The sequence below is a fragment of the Rattus norvegicus genome, chromosome 4, assembly GCF_036323735.1.
Source record: "Rattus norvegicus strain BN/NHsdMcwi chromosome 4, GRCr8, whole genome shotgun sequence".
NCBI classification, from domain to species: domain Eukaryota; kingdom Metazoa; phylum Chordata; class Mammalia; order Rodentia; family Muridae; genus Rattus; species Rattus norvegicus.
In genome coordinates, this window is record NC_086022.1 from 18,604,102 (window position 1) to 18,626,064 (window position 21,963).

Genomic DNA, 21,963 nt, shown 5'->3' on the forward strand with positions numbered 1-21,963 from the left:
ACTACCCTAAATAGCATAGGACCTTTAGAACTTAGAGTAGAAGCTTTGTGTATTGTTAAAAACAGTTGCTCTATTGCATAACATTGCTTGCCTATTTAATTGATAGACCTATTTAAAACATCTATATTATATTGTGACGTCAATCAAATGGACATAGCAAACACAACACATTGAGAGAGCCATACAATGAGATGCAATTTTATACAGATAAACCTTTAGAACATCAAATAAATACATACAGATTGATCATATTCTCATATATTAACTAATTTAAATGTTATGTGTTCTTTATTCTTCAATCCCCTTTCCCATCTTCATTTCCTACTTACTGATCATAACAGACACGGTGTTCACATTGGGGTTGAAAGAGCATCGTCCTTTTCCTGATTCACATTTAGAGTCGATCATGAAAACTTGGTCCTTTGTAGGAGAAAAATGTATCAGATGATAATACTATATTGTACAGATGAAACAGTACAATGAGTAGAATGAAATGCAATTATAATTTATTTTAAATAATTGCTATCAAATCAAACAAACCATCTTCAAAAATGCTTTCTACCTCTGTGTTTCCAATGTGCTATATTAAGATTTAGTTGCCTGTATGACGAATCCATTTGTAAATTATTATGCTCGAACATTAGCAGGGCTAATTCTCATCATACTTTACAGCTCAAAGAACTGATCCAACCATTCCTCAAATCAACATCATTATGCCTATTTTGAAATTGTAAACTTATTATACTGATAATTGGATATGTTTGTAGAGTCCTATTCAAAGGAAGAAAAGGAATAATAAAATAATCTAAGCAATTATTATAATGTTACTAAAATAAGACATTTTAAAACTAAAGCTCCATTCTGGTCTGCTTCTCCACCCAGGCCTGATCAGCAGCCAGATACCATTCAACACTCTACATACAGCCTGCGTGCCTCCCAGGAGATCTCCAGGAACCAGGGACACAGGTGAGAATCTTGTATAAATACCCAAGCCGGTTTGGACACCCATAGAGTCCAGATGACTCACCCTGGACCTACTCACCCTGTGAAGCTCCACCTTCTTTCCGGTTCAAATCCTCACCCAAGCCAGATCAGCTGACCCCAAACTCTCCTACCCTCAATAGCATGTTTGCCTCCGTTAACAAAACCAGAGGAAAAAAAAACTTCCCTAACCTAAAGAAAGAGATGGCTATAAAAGTATAAGAAACTTACAGAACACCAAATAGATTGAGCCACAAGAAAATCCTCTACTGACATAATAATGAAAACAATAAATGCACAGAACAATGAAAGAATATTAAAAGCCAAGTAATATGTAAAGGCAGACTTATCAAAATTACATCAGACTTCTCAACAGAAAATCTAAAAGCCAGAATATACTGAAACAATGTCATCCAGATCCTAGGAGAACACAAATGCTAGCCTAGAATACTATACCCAGAAAAACTCTCAATCACCATAGATGAAGAAACCAAGCTCTGAGATGACAAAACCAAATTAAAACAACATCTTTCTACTAACCCAGCCCTATAGAGGATACTGGAAGCAAATCTTCAACACAAGAATGAAATTACACCCAAGAAAACAAAAGAAAGTCTACAGTTCAAAACAAACTCAAAAGAAGACAATCATACACACATAATACCACCTCCAACAACAAAAATAACAGGAACTAATAAACATCTGTTTTTAGTATCTCTTAACATTAGTGGACTCAATTCCCCAGTAAAAAGACACAGGCTAATAGAGTAGATACAAAAACAGGATCCAGCATTTTGATGCATACAAGAAACACACCTCAGTGACAAGGACAGACACTACCTCAGTGTAACAGGCTAAAAAAAAGTCTTACATATAAGCAATTTAACACCTTAGAGCTCTAGAACAAAAAAGAAGCAAACACACAAAGGAGGAGTGAAAGTAAGGAAATAGTCAAACTCAGGGCTAAAGTCAAACAGTTAGAAAAAAAGAGAATGATATAAAGAATCAAACAACAACAACAACAACAACAACAACAACAACGAAAAACAAAACCCTAGAACTCGTTCTATGAGAAAATCAACAAGATAGATAAACTATAAACTCTTAGCCAAACTAACTAAAGGGCACAGAGACAGTATCCAAATTAACAAATCAGAACTGAAAAGGGAGACCTAGGAACAGAAGCTGAGGAAATTTAAATTATCATCAGAACATACTACAAAAGCCTATACTCTGCAAAACTGGAAGATCTAGATGAAACGGATGTTTTTTCTGAACAGATACCATGCATCAAAGTTAAACCAAAATCACATAAACTATCTAAACAATTTCCTATCCCCTACAGAAATAGAACAGGTCATTAAAAACTTGCCAACCAAAAAAAAACCTAGGTCCAGATGATTTTAGTGTAGAATTCTACCAGACCTTCAAACAAGAACTAATACCAACATTCTTCAAACTATTCCATACAATAGAAACAAAAGGAATACTACCCAATTCATTCTATGAAGCCACAGTTACTTTGATATCTAAGCCACACAAAGACCCATTAAAGAATGAGAACTTCAGACCAATCTCACTTATGAATATCAACGTGAAAATACTCAATAAAGCTCGACAACTGAATCCAGGAACTCATCAAAATGATCATTCACCATGATCAAGTACATTTCACCTCAGGGATGCAGGGATGATTCAACATACAAAAATCTGTCAATGAAACACACCAAGGGAAAAAAAATACATCAAGGGAAAAAAAAACTTACTTGGTCATCTGAAAAATGACCTGATGCTGAAAAATCCTTAGACAAAATACAACATCCCTTCATGTTAAAAGTTTTGGAAAGATCAAGAATTCATGCCATATACCTACACATAATAAAGCAATATACAGTAAACCAATAGCCAACATCAAATTAAGTGGAGAGAAACTAGATGCAACCCCATTAAAATCAGGGGCAATATCTACTCAATATAGTACTCAAAGTTCTAGCTAGAGCAATTAGACAACAAAGGAAGATCAAGGGGATACGAATTGGAAAGGAGGAAGTCAAAGTATCACTATTTGTAGATAATAGGATAATATACATAAGTAACCCCTAAAATTGCATTTGTCAAATGGCAAAGTGGTAGGATATAAAATTAACTAAAATAAATAGTGTTCCTTTACATAAATGATAAACAGGCTGAGAAAGAAATCAGGGAAACAACACCCTTCATAATAGTCACATATATAATAAAATATCTTGGTGTAACTCTTACCAAACAAGTCAAAGAATTGTACAAGAACTTTAAATCCCTGAAAAAAAGAAATAGAAGACTCCAGTAGACACCAATATCTCCCATGCTCATGGATTTTTAGGATTAACTTAGTAAAAATTGGCATCTTATGAAAAGCAACCTAAAGATTCAATGGAATCCCCATTAAAATTTCAAAACAATTCTTCACAGACATGGAAGGAGCAATTCTCAACTTCACACAGAAAAACAAAAAAAAACCCAGGATACCTAAAACAATTCTCAACAATAAAAAATCTTCTGGGGGAATCACAGTCTCTGACATCGAACTGTACTACAAAGAAGTAGTGATAAAAATCCCATGGTTTTGGAACAGAGACAAACAGGTCAATCAATGGAATAGAATTGAAGACCCAGAAGTAAACCCACATGCCTATTGATACTTGATCTTTGACAAAGAAGCCAAAAACATACAGTGGGAAAAAGAAAGCATCACCAATAAAGGGTGATGCTCTGACAGTCAGTATGTAGAAAAATGAAAATAGATCCATATTTATTACCTTACACAAAGCTCAAGTCCAAGTGGATCAAGAACCTCAATGTAAAACCTGATACACTGAATCTAAAAAAAAATGAAAGTGGGAAAGAGCCTTGAACTCATTGGCACATGAGGAAAATTCCTGAATAGAACACCAATGGCTCAGTCTCTAAGATCAAATATTGATAAATTGGACCTCATAAAACTGAAATGCTTCTGTAAGGCAAAAGACACCATCAGTAGGTCATTAAAAGCACAGGCATGATGAATTTTTCAGGCAAATAGATGGAAATTGAAAATATCATCCTGAGTGAAGTAACTCAGACCCAAAAGGACATGAATGGTATATACTCACTGATGAGTGGATATTAGCCAGAAAGTACAGAATACCTAGTGTATTCTTAAGAAGTGTAACAATCAGAAAGGCCCAAGTAAGAATGCTTCAATTCCACTTAGAAGGGAGAAGAAAACAATCATGGGAGGCAGGGGGAGGGAGAGACCTCAGTGGGAGAGAGGATGGGGAGGGTAAAGGGGGAACAGGATCAGGTATATAGGCATAGGAGAGAAGCCTAGATGTACAGGAGAATGAATGGAAATAAGCAGAAGGGGGCTTAGCGATAGGGGGGACCATCTAGAAATGACAAGAGACCTGGGAGGTAAGAAACTCTCAGGTCTCAATGAAGTTGACCTTAGCCAAAATGCCCAAAAAGTGTGAAGAAGTTTCTACCTTCAGTAGATAGACAGGGCCTCAAATGGAGCAACTCGGTTACTAACCCACAGTCAAAATTTCTGACCCAGAATTGTTCTTGTCTAAAAGAATTACAAGGAGAAAAATGGAAAGAGACTGAAAGGTGGTCCAATGACTGACCCAATGCTCCATCTCATGGGGGCGGGGGTGCACCAAGGCCTGACACTACTACTGATGCTATGACGTACCTACAGATAGAAGTCTGGCACAGCTGTCCGTTCAGATGCCCTACCAGCAGTTGATTCATACATATGCAAATACTTACACTCAATCATTGAACTGAAGTTGGGGACCCCTTTGGTTGAATAGGAAATGATTAAAGAAGCTGAAGAAGAAGAAGATCCCATAGTAAGACCAGCAGTCTCATCTAACCTGGAGCCCAGGGTGCTACCAAAGACGGAGCATACATGGGCCAGTCTAAGACCCCTGGCACATATATATCATATGCCTGTATGGTCTGGCTTCAATGCAAGATGTGCTTAATTGTGGAGAAACTTGAGCCTTAGGGAAGTGGGTGGTCTGGTAAGGCAAGGGGGAGAAAGAATAGGATGAGGAAATACAGGAGGATATACTGGGGGTGGGCAAGAACTGGAATGTAAACAAAGAAAATAATTTAAAATAACCTAAAGCTCTATGTTACTGCTTAATTTTGTATAACACATTTTTCAAGGTTTAAAATGATAAGTTATACTAAAATATCATTTATCCAATTATATTCTTATTTCAAAAAAATGGTCCTTTGTTGTGTATTTGATACTAAACACAAGTAAAAACTAGTGAAATTACAGACATTTTGGGCATTGAATAATTTATATTGTAATGAGAAAGACTGAAATTAAGGACAGCTAAACACAAACATGGGTTACAGAAGAACCTGCTCAGTGCTTAAAAAATGTGTGCAGACAGATGAAATAGGAAAGACTTGAGATTATGGAGCAATAAATTCAATCTGTCATATGATACTCAGTAAGCAGCACTAAAGGAGGTATTTTATCAAGAGAGATACTAACAGTTTCATGTATCAACTTAGTAGAGACTATTACTAAGTTGTAAGGGCAAAAAGAACATTTGTGGAATACATCAGATGATGAAGAACCTTAATTATCAAGTTAAAGTTTTTGAAAACTACCCTGATTCAGTCTCATAATATTTTTGAGTGTAGAGATAAAATGACGAGCATTCTGTTCCAGAAGTGATTGATCATACTTCTGGTTTAGGAAGATTTATGAATAAATACATAAAGTAATATATTTGACTTAATAAAATAGGCTGTTTTTATAAAACTATGTGAATACATATATATCTTTCTATCTCTATATTATATCTAATATATATTTATATATCATCACACATGTGTGTGTGTGTGTGTGTGTGTGGAGGGAGAGAGAGAGAGAGAGAGAGAGAGAGAGAGAGAGAGAGAGAGAGAGAGAGATTAAATAAATTTAGCCCACTTGGGTGATCATACTCTTGCAAGTCATAGACTATCTAATGAAATACCCAGTAGTTCTTTTGAATTGTTGATCAGAAGAGTTCAAGAGCCTCCTCAAACAACATATTGCCTCTAGTTGCCTCTTAGAAGTTGTAGGTAATTCTTTATAGTTAAAGATACAACATGCTTAGCTGGCCTGCAATTGTCTTCCCTAAGAACTTGCTTTCACAGTATCAGAAATTGATATGCAAACTTCTCAGAGAGCAATCATCAGTCTCACCTAGTTATAATTCTTATGAACTACAATGGCCATTGTGCCAAGGTATTCCTATAAGTTTGATGGTAGCACTTATGTCTTAGAGATAACTAATACCTGTCTATATGGACTCAATATCAGCCATATTAACCCAAGGGAAATCAGGCATAGCCTGATACATAAATGATTACATGTGGCTAGTGGGATCATAGGTTTTAGAGGGGAGCCCCCTATTTAAATAAAAGGCCATAAAATTGAGAGGTTGTAGCAGAGGGAAGATGAAAAAAAGGAAAATGGTGTAATTATAGTTTAATTTTGAAAAGTCTGTGTACCCGACAGTAATCATTTGACCTCTGGTGATCACAATGATCATGGTTGATACAATTAAAATTTAAGAGAATTTGTGTTGTGACAGTCAGAGTTTAGAGACCAGTAAGAAATGGCTTTATCTAGTAAGGTGAAAATACATAGCCAGAAGTTTTGTTTACTTGAAGAAAATATATACGTAGATTGTTTTTGCTAGATGAAGTCTGATGTAGTGGAGTTATCCCAAGGCAATAATAGCTAAGGAAAGATAAAAATCAGAATCCAAATTCAGCCTCCTGATACCTAACACATCTGGTTTCTGAAGAAAATAATTCTAAAAATGAAAGAAAGCAGGAAAATTGAATAATCTTGCTTGTGGTCCTAGCGCCAGCAGCAGATTTCCCTAGACAATGCATTGCTGGCAGAGGAAGAACTGATAAAAGAGGCTGGGTGTTCTCTAGTGACCCACTCTTCCATCACTTGGCATCATCTTCTCTACACGATCATGATTACAGTCTAGTTAACAATCAACACTGGGACAGCATGCAGTGAAATATTAATAATCTACTTCAAGAAGCAATAAGACTCCACTTATTTCCTAAGAATTCAGCACTATTCATCCCCAGTTAATCAGTAAGCCTCCTTCTTTTGTTAGTCTTTTTGCATTTAACTTTGTAACATTTGAGTCCATACTTTTCATTTTAATAACTTTTGAATTAGCTTTCCTATGGCGTTTCCATGCATACTGGGTTAATCCTCCCTCAAGTCCATTCACCTGTCCCTGTGTCCCCAATGGGCATTCTCTTCCCCTCCTGCTTTAATATTTCAGATATTCCTTTACCCCCCTCACACGTGAGATAAGATATGTAGTCTTTTCTCTCTGTCTTTGATGTCAACCTTTCCGGGCCTAGCTGTTTCAAGCTATACCTGCAGTGATTTCCCTGTGACCTGGAACTATGAGCTGAGTAAACCCTTTACTAAGTTGCATTTGGCAGAGTATAGCATTTTACCACAGCAACGTAAAAGGAACCAAGGCAGCAGCATCCTTTGTATTGATCCAGATGTGGAATAGCTGGGTTATAATAGTGTTACTTATATCTTTTGAGAAAATCCATGTTGATCCTGAGCAGCTATACAAGTTTATACTCCCGTCGGCAGTGGGTACAATGCCATTCTCATTATGTTCTCAACAGTATTTTTTTTCTATACACAAACAGCAAACTTGCTGAGAGGAAGTTAGGAAGAATCTCCCATTCACAAAACACCAAGAGAATAAGCTTAACCGTAGAGGCAAACACCTCTACAATACGGACAAGGATATTGAAGAGAGAATTTTAGAAAGACACTAGAAATGAAAAGATCTCCTATGCTTGCCAATCCACAAAATTAGCATTGTTTAAAGGGCTTTATATCTGAAAGTGGCCTGCAAATTCAACCAAATCGAAATTTCAATGATGTGTATTTCAGAACAAGGAAAAACAGACAAAATTCACATAGAAACCAAAGTTCCTGAGTAGCCAAAGCAAATGAGCCAAGTGAACCACTCTAACAGGTGCACTATTGCTGACATTTAATTGTACAAGGAGTCACAGCAACAAAAAGAGCATTTGAGTATCAACATGGCCAACTGTCGGGTTTTGTTATTGTGTGGAAGAAAAGGTCTGTTTGAAATGTTTGACCATGTCTTAGATAACTGGAAGAAAAGTTGATAGGAGAAGCTATGTGTCTGAGACGTTGTTCTCCAGTTAAAAAGGGAGAAACCTGAGAAGTTATAGAACTGAGGTAACTTTAAAGAAAGGAAGTTATTGTGTCTGAAAATGAAAATCAGATTAAAGGAAGAGAAAAAGGGAGGGCATATGGCTTTTATTCATCTAACTCTATATGTGTATATATGGATTGTATAAAACAGAATAGAAAGGAATCTTTGTCCATCTACATTAGCAGCAACAAACATTGCTACTTGCTAAAGAAAAATAACTTCAAAGAGTACATGAAGAGGAACATCTGGAGTTTCATACCCACCATTCTGATCTTTAAAAGTCAGTTAAGATATAACTTATGAACTGGACTTCCTAAATTTAAGTTATATAACAAACTAAATTTCATTGTAAGTAATTCTGTTTCTAAAATAACCATGCTTTGTGAAATAGAGAGTCAAAACTGGAAGGCTGCATGGGTTTTCTGCATGGTTTCCACAGTCAGCAGCTGTACTGGGCCATCAAGCCCAGCCTTTGATAGCACAGTTCAAACGTAGTCAACCTTCTGTTTGACGGTACATTAACTGACTGTTCGACATGTATTCAGCAAACACCACACCATAATAAATCATATCTCTTTAAGCAATAATAGTGTAAGGTAAGAACGAACAAGGAAATGTTACTTTTAAATGAAAGCATGGCTTATCAATTTATAAAGTTAATTTTGAGAAAACATGCAATATCCCATTTCAAACATATCTTAAAGTATATATCCAGAAGAATATAACAAAATAAAATATAAGTGAAATATATATAACATAAATATAAATAAATATAAAATATATAATAAATAAAATATATAAATATTTTTATATAAAAATATATGCAAGTGTAAACATGGTATTTCTTTACTTTGGAACTTTAATACTTTATATTTAAGACAATACAAAATTACAGTTTTCCTTTATGCTATAGCTTGTAGGTTTAGAAACAAGTTAACACATCTAACTTGAAGGCTCAGTGAGCATAATTTAGCTTGCCTTGACAGACATCAAAATAAAATATATTCATGTGTTTAAAAATATGAAGATATTTACTATCACTGATGTTCCCCAATCTTTAAGTCTAAAATTCCATCAAGTTTCTGGCAGTAACACGGAAATTGACAAGTAAGAACTGACAAGCTTACAAGCTTACCTCTGACCTCCTTCCCCTGTTCAGGTAGGTGCACACTGGGCTGAACGCTCCACTCCCACAGACATACAAGTGAGTACGGTTGAAGGTCTGAATAACGCGGACGAAATTCCCACAGCCGTGCTGGCAAAAGAAAGGTATTTAGCGGGGCCACATCTTCCTCCTAGCTACAGCAGCACTACTAACTGAGATTTGATGCGGAAGGTGACCTCTGCTGTAACCTATACCCTGGAGAAACTGTGTGCACCTTGCAATGGCAACCTGGAAACACCCATTTACTTTACAGAATAAGAAAGCAGATGTTGAAATCTGGCATCCTGAATAATTCAGCTACTTGTAGATGGCCACAGCACTTTTACTGAAGAAATACCTCAACTGAGGTTTACCAAACTTAAGCTGGTGATCTCAGAATTCTGGGCATTTTCAGTGTCTAGAACACACAAAGCCCTCTACTCTTACAGAGCTCAGTTGGACCAAGTGGAAGTCCACACAACCTTTGCTGTTTCTAGTTGATCTTTCCTGATTTGAAGACTATGTGGAAAGGGCTCTCAAGTTTATTCTTCACAACACATTTATGAATCTAACTTTAGACATGTTCCTCTGCACATTGCATACCTTTTCAATGCTATTGTTAGGAGACATCATTTTAAAAAAACACATAAGAGAACAACCTGGTTTATTGCATTCATCTGTCTTGTGAATAAGCAGTATAACTAAAAATAACTAATTTTTTACTGTCATGCTTCACATGTTGTATGAGGTTACATCACATGTTTGCGTGGGCAGGTGGTTGTGATTATGCACAATCGCACATGTGTGCTTGTGTGTGGAGGCTTGGTATTGATGTGGGGAGTCTTTTTCAATCACTCTTCACGGTATTCACACAGGCAGAGTCTCTGAGTTGAATCCAGAACTCACTGATATGGATAAACTGAGCACTGGAATGACAGCTGGCTGTGTAGCAAGTCCACCCAGCCTAGCATTAACGTGGGTTCTCTGGGCTGAAGCCTGGTCCTCAGACTTGCTGTGTGCATGTTAATGCTTGAACAGCTCAACTGTCACCTGAGATGAGCTTACGTACGGTTTTATGCTCCATAGTTTTACAACCTCATGTTTTTATATGATCAAGATCAGAAATGAAGGCATACAGTATCCAGCCGGCAAGGTGGATCATCGGGAAATTTATTGTCACCAAGTCTGAAGACCTGAGTTTCATTCCCCCAAAAGTACAGTGTTCAACTAGAAAAATAACCTTTGAAAATTCATTCTCAGACTTCCATTAGTGTTTTCACTTACTCACAGAAATCATGCACAAGTGAATAGACAGATAGACAGACAGACAGACAGATAGATGAAGGATAGATAAATGCAAAACAGCAATGCAGAAATATAACTAGCTCATACACAAATACACTACATAAACATATCTGAAGTGAAGTTATACTCATTCATATTCCATATTGTCATGACTTCACCATGATAATCGTGGCTACCTTTTCTAATTAATACATGAAAACCACCTCAGACTGGACAGTGGAATCATTCTTTCTACCCATTGTCCCCACCGAATATGATTTTTAATTTTTGGTTTCTCAGCTGGTTCTAGTTTAAATAAATGGGCAAAGGTGTCATTACTGTGCTTTTAAATTATCTGTGACCTTTCAGGAGTCTGTAAGTTCTTCGTGGCCAAATTAATCACTCCAAACTCTGAAGTTGATAAGCTCATTACTTTTGCTGATTATAAATTAACCAAGCCTGAGACAGAATGATGTCCCCTTTACAAAGTCATTTTTCTCACCAAGAACTTTATTGAAAACAATTTTATCATCTGAGGTGAGACTTTCTTGTTTAATAAAGGCTATAAATATATCAAATTTAATGGTATTATCTTCCTATATAGACTATAATACGTGTTTCTTTTTTATTGATTCTGGGTCCATCAAATGTCTAGTATTTATATTACTACACAGTAAAACAAAGTGCTACAATAAAAGCTAAACTTGATTAAAAATTTATATTACCTTATACATTCCATCAATTTTATATTCATTTCTACTTGTCAGGAAGTATGTATTTCTTTTTGCGTGTGGAATTCTAAGCAGATGTTTCTACTATGAATTATTAATAAATCTTTAATTCTAATGTCAAAGAAATTAATCCTTAAAATCCAGACTATACACAATAACGTTAAGACAGGAAAAGTCTGTGTTAAATATACAGTGTTAATTCTTGACGTCTCTCTTTAGAGGTAGTCGGAAGTTAATTATATAACCAGAGATGATAACATAACACCTGGAATAAACCACAAGGCTGAAGTGTGCTGTGTATGTAACATGTCTGTGGTAAGAGTTGTGAGCAAAGAGATGTGTGCTTATCTTTCTCACATGCATGCTCAGTCACTCTAGAATTCTCTATAGATTAACTTCCAATACGATATAATTCAGTGAAAACTTAGAAAGGGAAGTTTCCATCTGCTCTATCTTGGGCTCTGCAGACAACTGACTTAGATAAATTGTTGCTATAGTAAAAGGAAAAAGTCAACAATATATTTTCACACTCAGAACTATATTCATTTCACTCCATGCATATGTCTATTATCAATAATAGTCTCTTTCTTGTGTGCTAAAAAACTTGGAAGTAATTATTTTCTACATCTTACTTTTATTATTTCCCAGGACACTTAGTGTTTCACTTTATAACAGAGATGTATTGAATATTCAGTATAATTTTCTTAATGAGTTTACATGAATCATTTTTTTAATTTTGCATCTCAGTTTCCTTTAGAAAAATAAGCCAAAGAGACTTTGGTAGCCTTCAATCAGATGGGTATCCACAGTTTCAAACACAGGTATAACAATTAATCCACATCTTTTTCCATTTTACCATATATCATAGATCAAGAGCCCACGTTTTTATTTCACAGTTCACAGTTTTAATTCTTGGTTATTAATATTTATGCAACCTTAGCATTTTTAATCTTATTAACATTTCAGTCTCCTCCATCCATATACTCTGATTGCATTTATTCTAACAGTAATGCTTCAATTAAGTTGCTGAATTTTAATTTACTAATAAGGAAGTTTATCTCCAAGAGAGTAAATAGGGTCTTCACCTCAGCCTGGGATTGTGGCCACTACTATTGTCCTTATTTTCTCTAACAGTTTCACTATTAGCAGAGAGATTTCTACCCTGTGATATTCTGTGCCCCTCCCACCTCCTCCTCTATAGAATATTCAAACGATGCTGAACAGGTGAGGTGACCATTGACAGTCACTATCTCTGAGCTCTGCTCTCTCATTGCACAGCATCATTTTCTGACCTTATCAATTCTTACCTGAACAGCTGTGTAAATTCCTTTCAGCAAATATCTATTAAGACTAGGGTTAGGGACACTTGATATTATATATATATATATATATATATATATATATATATATATATATATATCCTGTAGTAAGGTCCATGAAGCATCATAGGGTTCTGCACTAATACATACATGCATAAATCCATTCATATATGATGTCTGTATGAAGTTTTAGAATAAATATAATTTCAACTTGGTTTTGCATAATAATCTTGATAGTCAAGATGCATAATAAGAGAATTTTCCAAATGAAAACAATACAATCAACCAAAAAAGTCACGGGACTAGGGTGATAGCCCGGTGACTTGTCCGGAAGATTTGTGTTTGGTCTCCAGCACTGATATTAACTGACTGACAACCAGGTATAGTTCTGGCTCCATTAGATTGGAAATCATCTTTTGGTCTCAGCAGGGAGGCACTCACATGCACATAAACACACACTGACATATACACATGCCTGTAATTAAAAGTAAATAAAAGGATACAAAGAAAAGCAAGTACATGCGTTGGTGGGTTTTTTTTAATTTTGGAGTGCACTAGGATTACATTGAATTATAGAATCCCATGCCATGCAATATGGGACCTGGTATGTCACTGAGTCTTTTTCTCCACATACACAGGAGAGATACTGATAGGATTAAATAATAACAAATAAGAAGCTCAAAAAACAATACCTGGATTTGAACCATGGCCTCAACTTTTTCCAAGTCAGTTATAAAGATTTATAGTTCAAATTTTGTAGCAGTAAAACGACAGTAATAACATTTTTTGAGCAATATATTAATAAAAGAGTAGGAACATTTTGATTTGGGCAGTCCATGTGTCCTTCACAGATTAGTACTAGTCCTGTTCATAATGCTAACATGGGAAAGATTTGGTATTGAAGATTTTAGTAGAAATAAATACCAAAGATGTCTTGCTAATGTTTCCCTCTTTTTTGAGATTAATGTATTCACATCATTTCCTCCCTTCTTTTCCTTTCTCCAATACTTCCTATTTACATTTGCCTGTATTCTCTTTGAAAATCATAGACTTTTTTCTTTATTTGTTGTTAGTGCTCTCTCTCTCTCTCTCTCTCTCTCTCTCTCTCTCTCTCTCTCTCTCTTTCTCTCCGTGTGTGTGTGTGTGTGTGTGTGTGTGAATTTTTTTTTACACACACATACTTTTTTTTTAAGATTTATTTTATTTATTACATATAAGTACACTGTAGCTGTCTCCAGACACACCAGAAGGGGGCATCAGATCTCTTTACAGATGGTTGTGAGCCACCATGTGGTTGCTGGGAATTGAACTCATGACCTCTGGAAGAGCAGTCGGGTGCTCTTAACCGCTGAGCCATCTCTCCAGCCCGTGTGTGAATTTTATAAGGGTGAATTGAGAAAGAGTTAAAGAAGAGTGAATACAACCAAACCAAAACATGTTTGAAACTCTTAACAAACTAATAAAAATAGTAAATTTCTATGGTTTAAAAGTGAAATATAGAATTAGATGGCAAGTACTTTAATGGTGTGAATATATTTGCAAACACTTGGTATCATTGAGAAATAATACACAATATGTTGTCTATACAATGTTCATTTTATCTATTGCTGGTTGTTTTGTTCTTTCTGGCCTTTTCTTATTAAGTCAAATTAACAAGAGGTCTTGGCAAGGGCTGCACCCATAGGGAATGTATTTGTTGGATTTTCTCTTTTCCTACACAGGTAGAGTAGGTAGTTGAAAGAATTTCAAGGATTACTGTTTCCCAGGACTCAATAATTTTTAGCAAAACCTGTTCAGTTTAGTCATCAGCGTTCATAGAACAGATCTCTCCATAGATGGCTTCCCATGTGTATACCTATTGAGTCATACAGAAGAATTAACAATACCCATGCTTGTGATTGACAGCACAATAAAATTATGGGGAAATGTAGGCGTATAGTGAAGATTTTATCAAATAACTTTTAATCATTACAAAACATATAACAATAAGTTTCTATTTCACCAAAGGGAGAAAGTGGCCAAGTGACTTGGTGAAGACACTTTAGAAAAGCCTCGAAATGACTATTTGGAAACTGAATATGCAGCAGTATTACAGTCTACATACTCTCCCTGTAGCAATTACTGTGAATTAGAAATGCAAACCCTCCTGAACAAAGCACCAGGAAAGTCAATAACATCGCCATCGGATATTATTGTGGTGAAGGGCAAGACATGATCAGACGTGCACCAGGGAGAAAGTCGTTTCCTCAGGGAGTAAACGAAAATTGTGCAGCTCATGTGTAATTATTGAAAGAACACCCCCAGGAGACCACCTTTCTCCACAGGACTGCCCTCCATTCTGTTGCTTCTCTGGATGGCCAAGAAAATGCACAGATCTTCACCCCTGGACTTTCACCCATAGGGTTCCATTACACTGCACCTGCATGATCATGTTTCTGCTACCCCTTTTCTGTTCTGTTAGCTGGATGAAATGCAAAATTGAAGATGCAAGACTTAGGTCTGGCTCACTCCTGGAAATGATTTTCAGGAACTCTTGTGGAATATGACTGAGAGACTTTCCACTCTAGAGCTGCGGTTCTCAACCTTCCTATTGCTGCCACCCTTTTAAAAAGTTCCTCATGTTCCAGTGACCCCCACACATGCACTTTAAAATTATCTTTGTTGCTACTTCATAACTGCAATTTTGCTCCCATTATAAATCATATCATAAATATCTGCAACTTCCAATGGCCTTACACGATTCCTGTGAAGTCTGACTCCCCACCTAAGTAGTCAGAACCCACCGACTGAGATGCATTGCTCTAGAAGATCCAATGCTTTACAGAAGTCTGTGTCTGTGACTGGCTAAAGAGTTGGTCACATTGAGAAAGTTCCATTTCACTATGGATTAGACTCCCTGGTGAATGGCCTGTCCCAACACCTCTGTGGAGCAGTTACTTTCAAGGCTTCATACACACATCAATCCTTTTAGCACCTCTTGTCTCAAATGCAATGTGCTCGGTCAGACTTTTCTAGACAAAAAAAAATTGATGCTGATACTTAATATGATCTCAAACATGGATATGTAAGTGTAAGTATACTAGTTTTCCTACACAATAATTTTATGTCATTGCATGCCTTAATTTGCATCTTCTTGCTCATTTAAAATACATCAACCCTTTTCAAATAGACAAAGTAAAGAAAAACAAAACTAAGTCTCTGTTCACACAAATTATGCTTTTCATTACTAGAATTTTGCTAGATATACAATTGGTGTTTAATGTTCTTTATCAAATAAATAATTGAGAGTAAGGATAAATGGAAAGAGGAAACTTTTACCAAATTATTTGTGGGAAGATAGGCATATTTTTGATACCATTGTCATCATGGTATTTTTTTCATGATTTGAAGCATATATATATATATATGTATATGTAATAGATATATATGTAATATATATTTCCATGATTGTGTTCATCAAAGATTAGCTCCATGAATTTCTTATGTTCTATTCAAGAATAATTTAGTGTCCATAGAGTAAGTCATTCACAGAAATCAATGGAATCCTTACTTGAGTCCTTGCACTGAAGTCCACTTAAGGGAATCCAGTTTGCACAAGTGTTACAGTGCACATCTGTCAATATGTATCTCCGCTTTGGTTGTGGTTTGTAATTGTTTTAATTGACAAATGTACTATTCATCATTGTTGACTATTTATCTGGAATGTGCAGGCTCATGACTATATTTTTTCACCAAGAACCTTAAGAATGGTTCCCATGGTATCCAGGAGTTACTTCAGATACTCCCAGCATCAGTATTTCTGTGGCCAGCTGAGAATTCTGTAGCTTAGAGCCACTTGGTATAAGATTTATTGGTGAAATCAATCACTAAAAATGTCTGCGTTAAATAATGAAGAAAGGCAGGAAAGTTTAACCAGTCAGGAATTCTAAAGTTACAGATTGCATGAGGATTCCAGTCCCGCCACATTTACACTTTCAACATTAGTCCTGCCAACACCACTAATCTCAGATTCAGCTGTTCTCAAACTGTACATCTGAAGACTAAATAGTTAGTCTCTCTCTCTCTCTCCCTCTCTCTCTCTCTCTCTCTCTCTCTCTCTCTCTCTCTCTGTGTGTGTGTGTGTGTGTGTGTGTGTGCGTGCGTGTGTATGTGTGAGTGTGTCAATGTCTATGTGTGCATGTATATGGGTGGTGTGTAGCATGAATTTGCATGGTGGGGATAGTTGTATGTATATGATGTATACAAAGAGGGGTTCTGTGTGTACATGTATTGTGTGTGTGTGCATGTGTGTATGTGTGTCTGCATGTACATGTGTGTATGTGAGTGTGTGTGCGTGTGTGTATGCATGTGTGAGTGCATGTGTGTATATGTATGCTTGCATGTGTGTGTGTGTATGTGTGTGTGTGCGTGTGTGTGTCTGTGTGTGCTTCAACTACTTACTGTAGGATCTTTGCCAGCCATTTTGCACTCTTCAACTTTGATTGTTGATGCTGGCCAGAAAACCTGCTCAGAAAGAAAAAGAAAATTGGTATAATCCCATTCAGGTACATACTAACACCATATTCTTAGTTTGCTTTTAGCTATCAAATTTCTTTAAGGTGTTACTAGTTTTGTTTTTCAATTCTTCCTATACCTTCTGAATTCAGGTCATTGGGCTATTGTGTTACTATACTGTCTATGTTTTGCTTATGCAATTCGTTTTTCTTTAACAAAAACTTTTCAATAACACATGGAAATTTATAATTGTATTTTTAAGTATTGTAAAGATAAATGTGCAAAGTACAATCCACATTTGACCTTTGGACTTACAGTTTTACGAATTGCTTATATCATTCTGGATTATGCTTATGTGGCTATCTTAGCTTAATGCTACTTTTGGTGAAGCACACTGCCAGACTGACAGATTTCCTTAGAGTAGGCCTCCATGTACCTCAACAATGTAACACACGAAATGAAACCACAGAGTCTAACTGAAGCACTATGCTAACATTCGAAATCACTGCTGCCTTGGCTCATGTGTGGCAGAAAAAAAATACTTCTTGAGCAGTCAGTCTTTAATATAATGAATGTGAAGTGTACTGTCTGTAATAAACTTAGATAGTTTTACTCTTTTAATAGAGTGAACACAGTTTTGCTCTTACTCCATTGATGCTTAATTTTGCTTTCCTACTGTAAAAGTAAAACGGTAAATGTAGGTCAAATAGTCATTCAACTATCAATGCAGCTAATAGCATTATTCCTCACAATATGTGGATACACACAGATGATATAGTACCTCTTCCTTTACCCCAACCAGGCTTTTCATGAGAAATTGTCCTCAACTCACTCTTTTTTCTTCTAAATACATGAATATACAAGACATATTTTTTCATTCATTTGCAGTTTAAATGGATTTCTAAAACTTTTTAAACCAAATGGGAGGAACTGAACTAAATATGTTTCAGTTGTAAAGTAAAAAGTTACATGTATGTGTGTGTGTGTGTGTGTGTGTGTGTGTGTGTGTGTTTCTCCATGTGATTGGGAGTTTCTGGTTTTATAATCCATTAGATATTATATTTAATATAGTGAATTATTTTAAATAACTATGTCAAGATTTCCTTCAAGAAAATGATAAACTTACACTCAAAGGTTCTTGACTGATATTGTTGATATTCAAGGACAGGATGTGGTCTTTGCTCCCCACGTATATCCGGTCTTGATCTTCATCCATCAGTAATATTCTGTAGTCTAACTGCTGGTGGGACAGACTAAAGTATTCAGAGGTTTTGGTTTCTCGAAGCTCTGAAATAGGGAACAAGAAATGTTAAACAGGGTGCATTGTCTCTATAATGTTACGATCTAATGGAAAATTCTTAGATAAGTTTTTACCAAAAAAGCAAAATTAAACATAAACTTATCTTCTATGATACGAACATTTCCATTTATAACTTTAGGATAACCAATAGCTTTCAAACTAGACTTAAGGGGGAATCCACACCCAGTACTGGAAACTTTGCAACCTACTTGTGGCTGGAGAAGCCATGGATTAAATAGGAGAGCCTAGTCATTTCCCTAAGCTAATATAATTTCTAACCGCATTGTCAATAGTTAGTGTAGCTTTTATTCTATTTTAAATAAGCTTTGTGCAACAGATAGAGACTACTCCAGAGATCCACAACTGGTCAAAATGCTGAGAATAAGTGTCCATGTGGTGTCTAACAGCATTTATACATCAGAACTGCAACTTCTCCACCTAAGGCATAAATCACATTATAAAAGGGGAGGAAGAAACATCATAATACCATAGGACCAGGATGCCTGTTGCTAGAAAGTACCCTCTAGACAAGGAAAACGTAGCCAAAGACTCCCAACAATGTAAGTGCCTGACCTGAGTGAGCACCTGTGACACAGATTGACATTTCAACATGAACTAAGGGAGCTCCACAAACTCCTCCCACTAGATGAACAGCTACTGGTGGTCCGTGGCTATCAAGAAAGGAAGACTCAATCTGTTCTACTAATAAGCACCCACATAGGTTTTTCAATATAAAGTAGTCATCCTTGGACATATACAGACAAGCAACATTAAATGTGTGTGTGCACATCTGTGACCTCTCTCTCTCTCTCTTTCTCTCTCTCTCTCTCTCTCCTCTCTCTCTCCTCTCTCTCTCTCCCTCTCCTCCCTCTCTCTCTCTCTCTCTCTCTCTCTCTCTCTCTCTCTCTCTCTGTGTCTGTGTGTATACAATTAAAGAGGATAAGAACATGAGTTCAGAAGTGGAGGATATGGGGGAAGTTGGAGAGTGAGGAGGGAGGAAGTCAAGTGATGAAATATTCATAAGCCAAGTTCTTAAAAATTAAATTTAAAAATCAACTTAAAAGTAATATTTGTTAGCATAGATTTTTAATTTTTGATTTTCTGCTGAAAGAAATCAGCAAGGAAAACTTTACGCTGATCTGTGAGATTCAGAAATCATTCTCATTTGCGAGAATCTCAAATTTATTGGCAAAAGTCATCAGCCAGTTAAAGTACATTTAAATATCTGCAGTTAGTAGGAAGAGACATCGATGGCATGAAGAATGTGCTACTTCTTATTTATGCTTTATCCTCAAATTCAGTGCATTCGCTGTTTTAGTACCATCTCCAAATAACTGAAGAACTGACACTTTTCCTCAAAGCAATTTCCATTGCCTTAATATACTTTACTTGGAAATGATTCTTTTCCTGTTTCTCCTTCAAGAGGCAATGCCATTTGAATGACAATATATCTATGAATATGTCGAACGGAAAGCCTAGATCCAGATATTTGCATCCTCAGATTTATAACCTCCCAATGATCAGTGACTCGAGTCCATTAATCTGCTCCTTTTGCATTGACTATCTGTCTGTGAGCGGAACACTGAAAGCCAGAAGGCACCGAGACAATACGGAAATCAACATTCATGTCGCAGGCAGCTTTCTCTGCAGACAAGAGGCTCAGATACAAAACCTAAGACTTCTTTTCAGACTTTCCTATATTCCTTTGTCCTGTGCGGATGATCTTACACAGTGGCGAGCTTTGAAAGTAGGCGCTTTCTAAGGTTTCTGATTTCATGAAATATTAATTTTACATTTGTAGGCATAGACCACAAGTCATTTTTCGAGAATGATTGTTGATGGCCACAGTTTGCCTTTCAGCAAAATGAAACACAGTAAAGATTGTTGTAGGAAGTAAAGGATCCCATCTATGAGCATCAGAACACCTCATGGGAAGGCCAAGCAGACTCAGATTTAGCCAGGATTGTTAAGTTCGCCACTTCAGAATGGTGCTGTGATATAGTTCACATATGGTCAGTCAATAGTGTGGAATGATAACAAAATCAGATATATGGCTGTGCTTAAAAATAAACAAAGTAAACTTCCTGTGCCTCCATTTCAGTAAATGAGTAAGAGTTTAGATTTTATGGTGTGTGTGCATGTGTGTGTGCATGTGTGTGTGTGTGTGTGTACGTGCGTGTGTGTGTGTGTGTGTGTGTGTGTGTGTGTGTATAAGATTATTTATTTCTCTTACATTTCCATCTGCTAGCATTAAGAAAAGCCAAAGCAGGAAAAGGAAGCCAAGAACTGAGGCATAGACTGTGGAGAAGCACTGCTCACTAATGGGTGCTCCATGGCTTCTGTATGGGTTGCTCAGCTAACTTTCCTTTTAATGTTTAAATTCTGTTTGTGTTTTAATTAGATATAATTACATCACTTTGTCCTTTCTCCTGTCTCCTCCTATGTCTCCCTCTAGCCTTTCCCATTCGCACTTACATAATGGACTCTATTTTGGATTATTATTGCTAAATACGTACATATGTGTATATATCAATGTCTGTGTATACACATGTTCCTATTGCAACAGTAACATCTAATGAATGTTCCCCATGGAAACCAAATGAATTAACATATGGAGAGATTTTAAATGAGTAAACATGTTAAAGTTCCTGTTATTATGAAATTAGTAATATTAACTTTGGGTTAATAGTTACAGAGAAAACACGGACTAGCACATTTGGTGGACTAATTCACAGCCAAAACATCTGTATATTTTTAGAAACCTTGAGTAGGCTGTTTTGCTAACAGTTCTATCTTGTATTTACAGCCCATGTCACCCTCTCACCTGGCTACTACAGTTTATATATAACATATTGTAGTTAGTTTCTCCAAGGCCTCCCTTTTCTCCTTCCTTCCTCTGCCTTCCCTACCTCCTTAGGTTCTTTCTCCACTTTGTGGCCCAGTCTGCATTAAAATAAAATCCAGCATATGATCCTAGCTAGGAAATAAATACTGAGTGCAATTTGCAGGTCTTCTCTACCTGCTTCACCAGTGAACTAAGTTGGTGCCAGAGGGGGCGGTAACCACATCAACTTAAAGGCCTTTCTGGTCTGGGAGTTTTATCTGGCTCTTCTGACCATAAAGCACTTTCAGATTTAATTATCTGCAGCCCTTTGGCAGTTGACAGCTGTTATCCAGGAAGATTTACTTCCCAGCTGTCACTTCTGTGATGGAAACCCAGGGTATTTTGTTAAAATGCTACTTTAAGTTACTGTGAGTAGAGATAACTGAGCTTGGGAACTATGGGCAAGGAAAAGGAGAGAGTTCAAAGCCATGAGAATTCCATTCATAAAAAGAATACCCCAAGAATCTATCTTCTCTTTCTATGTAGATCCATATGAGGAGCCATAGCTCAGTGGCTTTGTTTCACAGGAAATGGCTGACCTAATTATTGTAT

General features: G+C 36.4%; 1 protein-coding gene across 3 annotated transcripts in view; it reads right to left on the reverse strand.

The window, feature by feature from the left end:
- Sema3c (semaphorin 3C) overlaps positions 1-21,963 on the reverse strand; it is a 164,002-nt gene that overhangs the window by 65,650 nt on the left and 76,389 nt on the right. For all 3 annotated transcript variants that reach the window (XM_008762645.4, XM_008762646.4, NM_001106578.1), the window contains 4 exons: positions 18,354-18,514; positions 17,174-17,236; positions 9,391-9,510; positions 330-420 (listed from right to left, as the gene is read on the reverse strand). In XM_008762645.4, coding sequence (XP_008760867.1) covers positions 330-420; positions 9,391-9,510; positions 17,174-17,236; positions 18,354-18,514 — 435 coding nt within the window. The remainder of the gene's footprint in view (positions 1-329; positions 421-9,390; positions 9,511-17,173; positions 17,237-18,353; positions 18,515-21,963) is intronic.